The sequence below is a fragment of the Takifugu rubripes genome, chromosome 1 (assembly GCF_901000725.2).
Source record: "Takifugu rubripes chromosome 1, fTakRub1.2, whole genome shotgun sequence".
NCBI classification, from domain to species: Eukaryota; Metazoa; Chordata; class Actinopteri; order Tetraodontiformes; family Tetraodontidae; genus Takifugu; species Takifugu rubripes.
This window is the reverse complement of record NC_042285.1, coordinates 12,874,297-12,886,995: the sequence shown is the minus strand read 5'-3', so window position 1 is coordinate 12,886,995 and position 12,699 is coordinate 12,874,297. Positions and strand designations below refer to the sequence as shown.

The 12,699-nt window shown below is 42.5% G+C and overlaps 1 protein-coding gene and 1 long non-coding RNA gene across 2 annotated transcripts; both read right to left on the bottom strand.

Annotated features, from left to right (window-relative positions):
- Positions 1–107: 107 nt before the first annotated feature.
- Positions 108–1,785, bottom strand: LOC115250313 (cytochrome c oxidase subunit NDUFA4-like). The gene is given in 5 exon segments (XM_029838361.1): positions 108–398; positions 589–649; positions 775–847; positions 850–862; positions 1,744–1,785. Coding segments are annotated over 5 exon segments (246 nt in total). The 3' UTR covers positions 108–341.
- A 4,274-nt stretch (positions 1,786–6,059) lies between these two features.
- On the bottom strand, positions 6,060–7,247 carry LOC115250324 (uncharacterized). The gene is made up of 3 exons (XR_003888903.1): positions 7,218–7,247; positions 6,478–6,606; positions 6,060–6,089 (listed from the first exon to the last, which is right to left on the bottom strand). It is a non-coding gene; the product is annotated as an uncharacterized lncRNA (long non-coding RNA).
- Positions 7,248–12,699: the final 5,452 nt, after the last annotated feature.

Here is a 12,699-nt window from a genome sequence, read left to right as displayed (position 1 = left end):
ATATATAAACTATTGCTTTGTGTCCTATAATTCATTACACACATACCCTTAATTTAACCTTTTTTTAAATACATCTGTAACCTCTGTGAAAAAAGCTGCAACTGGAGTGTGGTTTGAATTGTTTTAATAATTTACAACAAAAATAAACTTATCAATTACTAAAACAGAGGGCTGCCTGTTTTATTCATTGATAATGAAATGATCCCTCTTCCCTTTACACTGGAAATGAACAAACTGATTGAGTTAAGGGCGGTTTTGACTAACACTTCACGCATTGTCACAGGCTTTGTTTGAGCGTAAAAAGTGCAAAGGCTCCTCATCCTGAGCAAAGGCGTGATGAATTAGAAATCAGGCCTGTCCTTCTTCAGCTTGGAGTAGTCCATGTTAACTGCAAACAGCTGGAAACATACACAAACACGTACAGTCAGTGTGACAGGGCAACATGGACTTTGCCATAAGATAACAGGCGAGATGTTTATTTCCCTTCAAAGGAATACGCTTCTGACAGTATAGAATTATGAAAAAAGTCAGAGAATGTGGAGCTTGTATCAGGAGATAATTGTGCAAGTAGTGCATAACCATTAGTACTTTGTATTGTTGAGTGGGCTCCATTTTGTTCCATGGCTCTGGGTTGTTCTTGCGATCCCATCTAAGAGAAAGGCAATAAAAGAAAAAAGGACTGTCAGCAATTTGTTGACCCATAAATGATCCATGTGGGCACACAAACACAGAAGGAAGACCAGAAGATCTTCCTGGAACCAGATCGACACTTACGAGACATCTGGGTTTCTCAGGGCCAGACGGCTCAGGTAAAGCATGCTCATGGTTGCTCCACCACCGATGAAACGAAGAGAGGGATCAGCTAGCAGAAGAATGAGACACATAAATCAGGAAGTAGCTCTGAGATGACCAAACATCTGCCGTTGTTAATATTAGCACATACTTTACTGCAGCATATCTGGGATCAAAATCATAAAATAGCCAGTAACTAACAGCTATAAAATCACAAAAAATAAATTATACATATATAATTCTAAACCACCATGCTGTGCGTATAAACATAACACCTAAACAATGCATCATTAATAACTAGAACTGGGTTGTTATTGAACCTCGCCCACATTTGTAGTAATCGGTGATCTATTAATATGGACGCTGCCGTAAAGTGCAGTGTTTCACCCCGTCGTCCTTGACTATAGACGCTGTGCATTGCTCCGGCCTACAGCCATGACGTTATGGAGCCCACACAGCTCTGTACGTGCTGCAGAAACACGCGTGCATGGCAACACTGGATCAGACACCGTCACAGTCCAGAATTAAACCACAAACAATCCTGCTGTCGATTTTTATTGGTCTTAATTTGGCTGGAGCAGGTGGAGCAGGAGCTGCCGCCACACCAGAGGCGAGAATAATGACATTTAGATCACAGCAAATACGGACTAATCTTCTGTAAGAGGATCGCTAATTACAGAGGTCAAAGACGGGGGGGGGGAGGGGACGATTTGATTCCAAATCTCAGGTAAATGTTGAGGAATTTGGAACTGACACGAAAAGCTGCTGGATGCAGTAATTCCCCCTTGGTGTGCTGTATAAGAGCCATAGGAGCGAATCACGTTCGTAAGATTCTATCAGATGGTGACACATCGGGTGGTTTTGATGAGATTAGCAACGGACGCGCGTCCTCCACCGCGCTCTCAATGTCACCGCTCCGCTGGGCCGGAACCGGGCGGCTCGGTCACTTACAGCCGGGTGGCTCTTCAGCTGTTTCCGAATGACCCCGAACATCGACGACATGGCGGGTAATAATCCACTGGCGGTCCTGGTTCCTTCTGGAGGAGAAATGCTGGGGTCTGAGAAAGCGCGTGTGTGCGGAGGGTCCGGAGGCGCACTGACGCGCCCCCCCCACCGCTGACAGCCAATCCCGCACTGCAACGACAACACCTGTCTGTCCGTGTCTGCCTGTCTGTCTGTCAGACACCTGCCCAGTGTAGCCATACATTTACCCCGCTAACATACAGTATATACACATATTCTAATACCACCAGTTTGGAATTAGAGAACGCGCTCGCCCACCCTCCATCGTTTCTCAATACCAATGTTTAAAGTGTTAAATGGTGTTTGACATTAACGTTAACTTAACATTAATGTGGGGGGGGGGGGGGGGGGGGGGGCATTTATTCCTTCATTTCCTTGGTCATCTCAAATTACCCTTCCTACGAGTTGGATTAACTGGGTTGCAATTTATTGCTTCTGGTACCAGGCCGAACGTGCCGTTTGAAAACTTTACACCCATCAGAGTGCCAGGACTCACCCTTAAAGATAAGGTCAGGAGGTTAGAACCAATTAGCATGTGTCAGTCAATACCTGGAGGCCTGGAGCCTGATCCCCCAGTGATAGAGCCCAGCAACGGTGTGGATGCTCCCCTGGGCTGGAGTCATGAAAGCACCAACAGTTTAAGGATGTCTCAACAGCTGCAGGCATTTGAAGTCCAGTTATTTAAATTCAGTTTAATACATAACAGACAACTGCAACTCAGTCATGTATTTGTGTGAAAACAACACAAAGAAACCCAACACATTCAGACCAAGAACTGAACACACTAACTGAGGCTTATCCCGGGGAGGGAAAAGTTTCGATCCTCTCAATTTTATCAGGACACTAAAACGTCAAATGATGAGAGTTGGCAACTGTCCATCCACGTGCGCACACAATCAAAACTCCCATCAAGGACAAAAGAAACATCAGGATTAACATGGAAACAAAGTCTCCTCCAAATAAAACTCTCCTGGAAGTGCATTGAAGAAAGAAAAAAACAAAACAAAACAAACCACCTGATACAGTATTTCATGTAACACCAGCCTCTAATCAGACAGAGCTAAAACTAAAAGTTACAGGATCTCCCCTTAGCTTATGATGCAGGTAATAGAAAATGTAGAAAATACACATTACTACTCTTAAAGTACAAAAGTGAATATAAAAATAAGACTCAATAGTAGCGGTTCAATTTGGTGCAAACATGTCTACCAGAAAATACAACTATCTGATCGCCAACTTGTCAGCGGAAACTAAGAACATCTCGAAAAAGGAAATGACAAATCTACACCACTAAAACTGGTTAGGTAGTCAACTAGGCTGTGAAACCTCAGAACTATCAACATCAAGCATACACCTGGAACCTCCATGGAGAACAGGTTTTTATCCATTAACACGTGCATTTTTTTTGTTGTTTTTAGTAAACAAGGTGACAACATCAAAAACAATTATTTATTTTAAAGCAGGACTGTTAAATGCTTTAGGTATGATGCTACCCAGTCCACTGACTGAAAAAATCCCTTAAGACTACAAAGTGTGATTTCATCATGTGGCATTTCTCCTCTTAAATTTCATAAATAGAAATTGTACCCAACTGATTTGTCATGCTTTGTGCACCAGCAACAGGCGCAAGGTCGAGCTAGGTAAAACATGCCAGATGAATTTGTAGATAAATATTATTGAACTTTTAAAAATCAAACCTGGGACTATTTCAGTAAAGGTTGCTCAAACTCTGCAGTCAGAGTTTAGGAGTGATGACGGACCGTCGCGGCTTCTTTGGGGCAACAAATGTGCAGTGAAACTCAGGTCAAACAGTCGATCCGATAAATCCCAAGAGGAAAAGAGTGAGTCCCGTTTTAAGACTGCAACTTGTGTTTGGCCAAATATTTCTTTGGATTACGAGACTGTTGAAAATGGATGTAATTTAGGAATGTCATAATGCCCAGAAACCCAGGCGGCACATAAGCCTGCTCTGGATTTGTATGAATGACCCCCCCCCCACCCAAAAAATATTTTCATCCATTACAATCACCCTCCTCTCACATTTTCTGCAGAACAAAAGGATCCGACCACCTGATCAGAACACCAGACCCTTCCCTGAGCTGTCGCCCATCACGGCGGAGGCCACGGCAGGATCCGGGGGGGTGGCCGCGCAGGAGCCCGGCTCCTCGCTCAAGCAGCCATCCGCAGGAGAGACGGCAAGGCTAACGGAAACAACAGTGTCCATGGAGGGGAGGAGGGCTTTAAGAGGCTGACGGGGGCAGAAAGCGGAGCCCCCATGGGGGGTGCAGTTTATTTTGTTAGGGTCTGGGCAGGAAGAGATGACAGCTGGTTTGAGTTTCTGTATAGTGCTAGAGGGTAAAAAGACAAAATATGATATTACGTCAGGATAACAAGCAACCAACTGAAAATCTACTTATATCATCACAAATGGCAACTTCCAAAATTTAATCTCCACATCTGTGGAATCCCAATTCAAATTCAATCATGTATAACATAAAATGCTGGTTTTATTGATCCATATTATTTAGAGACTTATTGTCATAAGTATTATTTTCTTATTTATGTGACAGTGACAATGTTATAAGGGGGCCTAATGGTCCAGTGTCTAAGATTAACAATGAATATTACATATAAAAACAATCATATTTATGAATAATCTTCAACAAAGCATCACCACAAACAGAATATCAATTAAAAGATATAATTTTTCTTCCCTACAGAACGACACTTTCTCCATGTTTCTGCAGTAGTCCAGCACAGACAAACAAATGACTTGGGGGGGGGGGGGGGGGGGGGGGTATTGAGTTTATGCCATCTTTATTTACTCCAGTGGATGCTGATTAGTTTACACTGGACCTTAACCTGGTCTCGTTGGTTGAGATCTGAACCACTTTCCTCTCGGAGTGTACCCACCACCAGGGGCAACAGCGGGCACTCAATGTCATCACAACAGCTTTTAAATGATATTAAATCACAGAAAAACTAAAAGACTAGACTGAGTCTATAATACACATGTTGCGTTTGTTTATGGGCAGAAAACGCATGTGTTAACTGTAAAGTTTTTATGCATTTGGCCCTGTTACTGGGTGTTTATCTCACTTACTGGTATGCTGCTGTAAAAAAAAAATAAAAAAATTAAATGCCTGAAAGTTTTGGTTTGGTGTTTGTACAATGAGGAGAGGACAAGAGTCACAGGGGTCAGTACAGGTTCTACAGCTCTTCTATCAGACACACAGTAGATGCTTGAGAGCCAGCTGTAGTAGAAACGGCTGGGAGAGGGTAGTAGTCACGACTGTAATAATTGCCTAAGAAGAATCCAGTGAAACCGATTAGAGATCTGTTTCTTGGAAAAACAGGAGCTGATTCATCCAATAAAAAAAGGGAGTGTGTGCACCATCATCAGGACCATAAACAGCATAAACTTTGTAAGGAATTGGCAGACAGGAGGCATAAAATAAAATTTATCATCCACCTGTGTGAAGTGAACCCAATAAATCAGTGTCATTAAAAGTCAATACTTTGTGAAAATGTAAATGTGAAATAGACTGGAGGAGCAATATGTTTACATGGCGGTAGGAATACACCTGGTCAAGCAGCGTCTCTGGCAAAGTTGGCATTTTTCGCTACACTTTAGGGGAAAGAAGGCTGTAAAAATACGATCTGAAGTATAACGCGCATACCTGGTTTCCTCCCAGAATCTGACTTTCTCACAACCCTCTGGAGGCTCTCTCTGAAAGCAGCAACTTTTGTTTGGTCCTGGGGAGGAAGACAATAGTATCGGCATGGAGAAGTCGGCCTCATTCTGGGAGGAGAAGGAGAGGAGACGGACAAGCCTCCACCACCTCTCAGGCCTGAAAAGAGAACCCGAAATACAAAAAAAACCTCATTAAACTGACGGCGAGGAAGATTCAATAATCCATGTATACGTGTGATTTTCTGAGGACTTTGTTGAGTGGTTGCAACAGCAGTGATGCGCAGGTTGATTCTTCTTTTTCATAAAAACGTCAAATGTCAACATTTTACTTTAACAGCCAAAAACCGCAAAACTCAAGTTACAAATGAATGTCATTGCTAACATGACACATTCCAATCGAGAAACTAACCTTGACAGACGTCAGGCCTGCACGTCGTCAGAGCTGGAGGTATAGGTGAGAGGGGAGCTTGGGGAGGAGTTTTGTGGACAGCGGCGTGGGTGGCCGGCTCACTCTTGAGATCCACTGCTGCAGCTCTGTGGAGGAATCGGTGGCCCGGTGGCCATCTGGAACCTCCAGGAGCTGAGCAGAGGAGACCAGAACACGGTTAACCTGCAGAATCTCCAACATGAATGCATCTTTAGAATAAATATAAAATTAAATTCAACAGCCAGTAAAAATGTTGCTGTTACAGTTTTAGAAGGAAATGTGCAACACAACTCAAATGGATAATGAAACAGACAAAATTGGCTAACAATAATAAATACTGTCTGGCTAATACTAAAACTGCAATGTGTGTACAAGAAAGAAAATGAGTAAATAAGCAATAAATTTAGGAAAAAAAACAAATCAGTCGACATGTCTATAGCACAACACTAATATACCATCACAGAAAAAGGGCAGCCTTTTTCCTCGCACGCTCTGAACATTTTCACACGCGTATGCCGACGCTAGTGTTGGTGAGAGTTACCCTGTGTTGTGGATGTGGTGGCTGACAGATGAACATTCCTTCCAGCTCCTGGTTGAGGCCCTCCACGCTGCATCGCAGTGGAGGAACCAGTGTTGACAGGGGAGCGAGGGGGATGGGAATGGGCCGAGTCTGAGGGCATGAAAACGAATGGAATTCAGGCTTGTAGCAACTTCAAACAGACCACACGAATGTTTTACAGTTCACGTGTCTATTCTGCTTATTTCCTTCTCATCACCCACTTAATGGTGCATTCCAGCCCAAAAGAACAACAAAACCCTTGTGCCTTAAATCAAGTTAAACATTAAATTTTGCACAACAGAAATTCACCAAGGCCCACAATCCAAATGATTACTCACCAGGGCCCTTATCAAGACTAACACCTTTAATTGAAAGTCAAACCTCACATGCTGTCAGTGTAATCGAGCTTGTGTGAAATAAGTGAAACCACCTGAGGTCAGTGGTGTGTGGCTTCACACGATAAACTGTGGCCAACCAGCTGGGCTGAAAAGCAGAACTATGTAGGATGTCTCAGTTTTAAAGCAGAAGCATTGAGATGCGTTTGTTGTCCTCTGTGTGTGCTGCTTCCTGTGATGAGCCAAACACTTCACTGTAATTTTGTTAATAAAACCAGCAATGCTAAACGCTACACTGAAAAGTGATGGAACCCGTCTTTTTCCCACCAGGTTTACGGTTATAAGAGATTGTCTGGAGTGAGTTTGTTTATGTGGGTGCTAGGGTACCTGAGTAGTTCCTAGGCTGCAGCCACCTGAGGATAACCCTGCTGGCAGTCTTTGTCACCCCCACCTGGGACTGCAGCTTTGCTTCTCTGTAGTTGTTGTTTTAGCTTAGCAATCTGCAATGAACAGAGGTTAGAGTCAGTTAATCAGCCCACATATAGGTCAAAGGAAGCCTCTCAAACAGAGAAATGTGGCACAAGAAGTCCACTGGAATGCATTTTCTGAATTTTTCAGTGGCAATAATCAGATTGATATTTCAGAGAGCCGATGGGAAAAGCGAGCCTCGAGAGAGGGGGGAACTTTCATTACAGATAGATGATTTCATCTCCTGTTGCTCAACATTGTCAACATAAGTCAGGCCTTTGCCAAGAACACCAAATAAAATCAGGTTTAGCAAGGCCCGTTGAGCAAACCGAGCAGAGATTCACCTCTCGCAGATTCTCAGCACTGCCCCACGACGCAGATCGTTTGTGGCTGCTGCTACTTCTCCTGCTTTGGGATTCATCTGCCCACAAGGCTGGAGTCTGAGGAGGAAACAATGTCTAAATACAAATACAAATCATCACGTGCCAATTTAATGTGTGTTCCGGTTTCGGCATCAAACTGTCTGAGGAGTTAAGAAACGGCTGTACTAAGGTTGCACGTTACATAAGACCTTCTGACAAATGTACAAATTTGCGCACTAAGCACAGTTAGATGCAACATCACATCACCCACACTTAGACTCAGTTCACGCTGGTGCTAAAGAGCAGGAGAAACTGAAAAACATAAAGACAGCAGAGGGAAGAGGATGTGGGCAACTGTGCAGCAGTGCCGAGCGCCTGCACAGAGAGCAGAGAGGACGGGAAGAGACCAAACGGCCCCATCAACTGACTCTTCTTACTGATGTGGTTCTCACTTTGTCAGAGTTGTGCAAACACTGGACACTCCCTCCCGCTTGCCTCCCAGCAACGACTTTGTCTGCGGTAACTGTAAACTAATCAGCCCCAAGTGGACCCATCTGCCCTATCATAACTCCACTTTTACAGAAACATTCATGATCTGAACGAAATATTGGCTCCATTCACTTCCTTTAGGGGACATTATTCCAATGAAGCTGACCTGGGTGGACTTGTCTTTATGAGAGGAGCTCTCTGGCTCTTTCGGCCACTGTCCCTGCAGGTACGGACCAATGATGGCATCAAGGGACATTGTCCTCCTCATGCCAGAGCTCAGCTGGTGAATTCTGGCCTTTCCTGCTGTCAAATAGAGACATTTTTTTATTTGACATGCAGCGACATAATCAAATATCCCAGTTATCCGAGTTTGCATAAGCTGATTTATTGCATTCTAACTGACAACAGCTGCTTGAAGCTCCTACATCATTCAACAGCAGTTGTAAGTGTACATGTATATGGATGCTAAATGAAATATCGATACATACATTGGGGACATATTGGAAGGGTTACAAACAGTAACTCGTACCTGATTTGCCATCTGTTCGGTTCAGTCGAGGCTTGGAGGTCAGCTGATAGGGAATAGTAGCTTTGAGGGGCTGCGGACCCAAAGTCGCTCCCCGCGATTGTCCAAGTCCACTTCGGCCAGACATCTCTGAAGTGGCAAATGTGGAACTGTTTAGCTCCCAACCAAGTTAAACAACAATGGATGTGGTCCCTGGCAGAGATCTGGGGGCGCTGCGTGGACAGCCTGGTGGTGGCTGGCTAAGTTACCAGCTGCAAGCCTTCCTGGAATTGGGATGACTACTTCAAAAATGCTGCAAAAATGTCAGATTTGAGTCACCCCGCCAGGCATTTTCAGGGAAAAAAGCAACTAACAAAACTAATGAATTCAACAGATCGGAGTTCCCCAACAGCTTGAAGTCGGGTCTTCGACGAAGAGCATAGTTTTTTCTGGCTTGTGTGCGAGTTAGCAGCCTAGCAGGCAAAGTTTCTTTGTGAGGATGTGGAGATATTTCACCCAGTAGTCGAACAAGGAAGCGGCTCCAGTTCGAAAAAGTCACGGTAACGTCAGTTCCTGGGTCCTCTACGAAAACATGACGGTGTATTTCATTACAATTTGTCGGGCTTGAGTCTGGTTTTGGTGGCCGTAAAAGTTGCGAGAAGCGCACAGTTGTTATCCCCACAGCCAAACTCTAAACACCTCGACCACCACGCTGGTGTGGATTTAATCAGAAGAAGGGGCGGGGCCAAAAAGAATCGCACTTTTGATTGGATGGACAAATCAGGCACTTCAATCTCATTGGTCAGTCAGCCGTCAATCTGTCAAACCACCGCCAATTGATTGTGCTGTCACCACCCCATATTTCATCTGAACTGATATTAGACTGTTAAATGCGCTTTGACGCGCCGCTGATTCACTCTCGTAAAGTACATTTCTTACTGCAGCCACTCCCAATCTAGGCAATCTAAGGACAAAAATGCAAAGCGTTATTGACTATATTAACTATACTGTATGTAAAGAGTCGTACCTTTGCGTTTTCTTCATGCAGGACTTTGTGTTTCTGACCATTAATCAGCATGTAAAGTTTCGAGGTTTTCAATTTTTTTTGCCACGTCTCGGGTTTTTTTGGGTTTTTTTTTTAACAATAGCGTGACGCGGAAGAGCTCTTGGTGTATTTATGCAATTCACGTTTATACGGTACTCTAATTTTGTTATTATTTTTCTAATCATGTTAAATTATATGATGACGTACTTTTAAAATGTCACTTTACCTCGTTCACTAATGTGATTTGACGAAAATAAATGGTGTCTTTAGGTTTCCCATGATGGATCACTACATGCTTGGGCTGTCGGCTGGTTAGTTTTTCATATAGGCCTAAAATAAATGTATTCCTCTTGACAGCTCTAAATTTATCATCAAACGTGTGTTCTGTAGTAAACCATATATAAGCATATATAATAACAACTCTCTATTAATCACATAATATGTCGCACACCAGACAGTCTTCTTCATTCTTTCAATTGTAGGCCAAACATTTCATCACCCAATTAAGTCAGCCAAGTTGGGTGGCCAAGTGGGTGGACTATGGTGTGGTTTTGGGAGGTGTCTGTGCATGCTTGCTTGTGTGTGTGTGTGTGTGTGTGTGTGTGTGTGTGTGTGTGTGTGTGTGTGTGTGTGTGAGGGAGATAAATGTCTTGACTCTGTGGAGAAGGGAGTGCCAATGGTGGGACCAGAGTTGGGGGGGGCTAGATAACACAAAGGATCAGATCCTAGATCGGTTCGCTGATGTCTTCTCTCTCGAACCATCCTGGCCCCAAATCTACACTAATGTACACAGGGCTTCACGCATGCTTACATAACACGTCAATGCGTCTGGAACACCAGTTTGGGGGAGATTGTGGGGTTATCTTTAGGGACAAAGTGCCGAACATGCAACCAGCAGCTGGCTCATCTTCTCTGTGCAACTCCACCCATCAACTAATGTCACACAACTGATGTCCCAGAACAGACAAAGAAAAGTGAAGATAACTGAACTTATCTTTCTGGAGTAACCATTAATTTTACCACCAAGCACTTAATTGGACAGTATGTCCATCTGGAATGTGACTACTACAAATTGCATTTCCATCCTTTACCAAAGAACCCCCAGCTGTCCATTGTTATTTGTTTGTGTTAATGAATGAATGATCCTAACCTCTGACCTCACATAAGATATTTCAGACCCATTTGAGGAGAGTCGATGTCACATTTTGCCAAGTTACAAAGGGGGGACATGAAAACAAAAGGTGACCTCGGGACAGAAGGGGAAAGTGTTGGGTTTCCAAGTACTACAGTTGGAATTGTTTCATTAGGGGAAAAAAATGGTTGTGCCTGGATGTTTATTCAATACATTCCCAATTGTGATGGGCCAAAAGTTCCTAAAATGGTGAAGATGAGAGCATAAATTTGGCAGCATTAATCTTTAAAGGCTAGAGGTGTTCCTTTTAACAAAATCAACGGTATAACATTTTAAAAATTAATATCAAAATGTCATCTTAGCAAAAGTGTACAGGTCATTAAAGTTATCATGTTTAGATCCACGATTTAATGCAACACTCCTCATAAGTATAATTATTTTAATTAAATGTAACATGATTGTTTTAAATCCGATACTATTTTAAATGAAATTTATTTTTTTTAATGTTAGAACATAAATTAGGATTCAGCCTCGAGAGCTCATGGATGACCGCAAAGGTTATGGCAGCTGATGTACTGCAGCGCCCCCTACAGGCTCTATCGGGACTTTAAAAAGGACAAGGTGAAAATTTCATAAAGACGTTTAAAAATAACTGGAAAATAATACAGGGCTTAGAAAGGATTATTCACAAAGAGGAGAAGATTCTGGAAATTGTAATTGGTATTTTTGGTGGTTTCATGTTCTCCTTCCATGGCTGGATCCAGACAGTGTTTTAAAACCAGTTCTTAAGTCATCACATTGAAGGCGCCTTGTTCACTGATCTGTAAACGACTTGCACCCATGTGCATGAATCCCACAATTTGTTTTATTCCTTTTTTCTGAGTTTTATCTGACTTTTTGTAAATCATCTGCAAACTCTTTGACTTCATTGTATCGACAGACTCAGTAATGAGCTCATCATTGACTCTTGCTCATATGCTTTTCATTAGTCAGGAGTGATATGACACTTTTTTCTGCAATATCAGTGAATGAATTTACTTTCTCATCAGATACTTCAATCATAACATTGGTAACAAATCGTGTCCAGCATTCAAGGTTTCAAAACTGATTTATTGCAATTTGAAACCACATCGTATCCAGTCTCTCAACAACACTGCAGTGCAACATCCACACTGGACAATATTAGTACTGTATGTGATAAATAATAAATGCACTTGTTAAAAAATAGAAAGAGAAAGCATATATGGCAAATATTGTGAACACAATTACACACATTCAGTAATTCTTTCAGCTCATTCTACTTCACTGAGTTTTATTTGTAGACAAAGACAAGAAAAACATTCATTCTGCATAGTCACAATGCCTGATCATGCAGGTCTATCAACCTGCATGATTTTCCCTAAACACTGTGTCTAACTTAATGTATAGTCAGAAAAGGCCTAAACTGCGGTTCTCTCTAACATCCATCTAGTCATTTTAAAAACCATTTTAGCATAAAAATGACCTAGCCACTTTTACACAGTGCATTAGCATATATGTATCTCTGTCTTATAATTCATAAAATAGGGTATTGTGAATCACTACATCTGTTCTTTTAAAGTCTACAATAAACCATCATAACCTGCTGATATTACGAGACAATAGGATGAGCGGTCTGGCTGATGGGACCAAGAATGGGACGAGTATTAATGCAGGACGATCTTGCAGTGAGTTTGGGTTAATGTGAGAGTACAAACACAGACCTGTATGTGACTGGAATCAAGTAATTAGTGATGAGGAGTTCAAATGGAAGTGTCTGATGGTATTTGAAAGGTTGTCAGTTCTGAGGCAGTACAGCAGCTCTTCCTGCATCTTTGTTAAACAGTCCT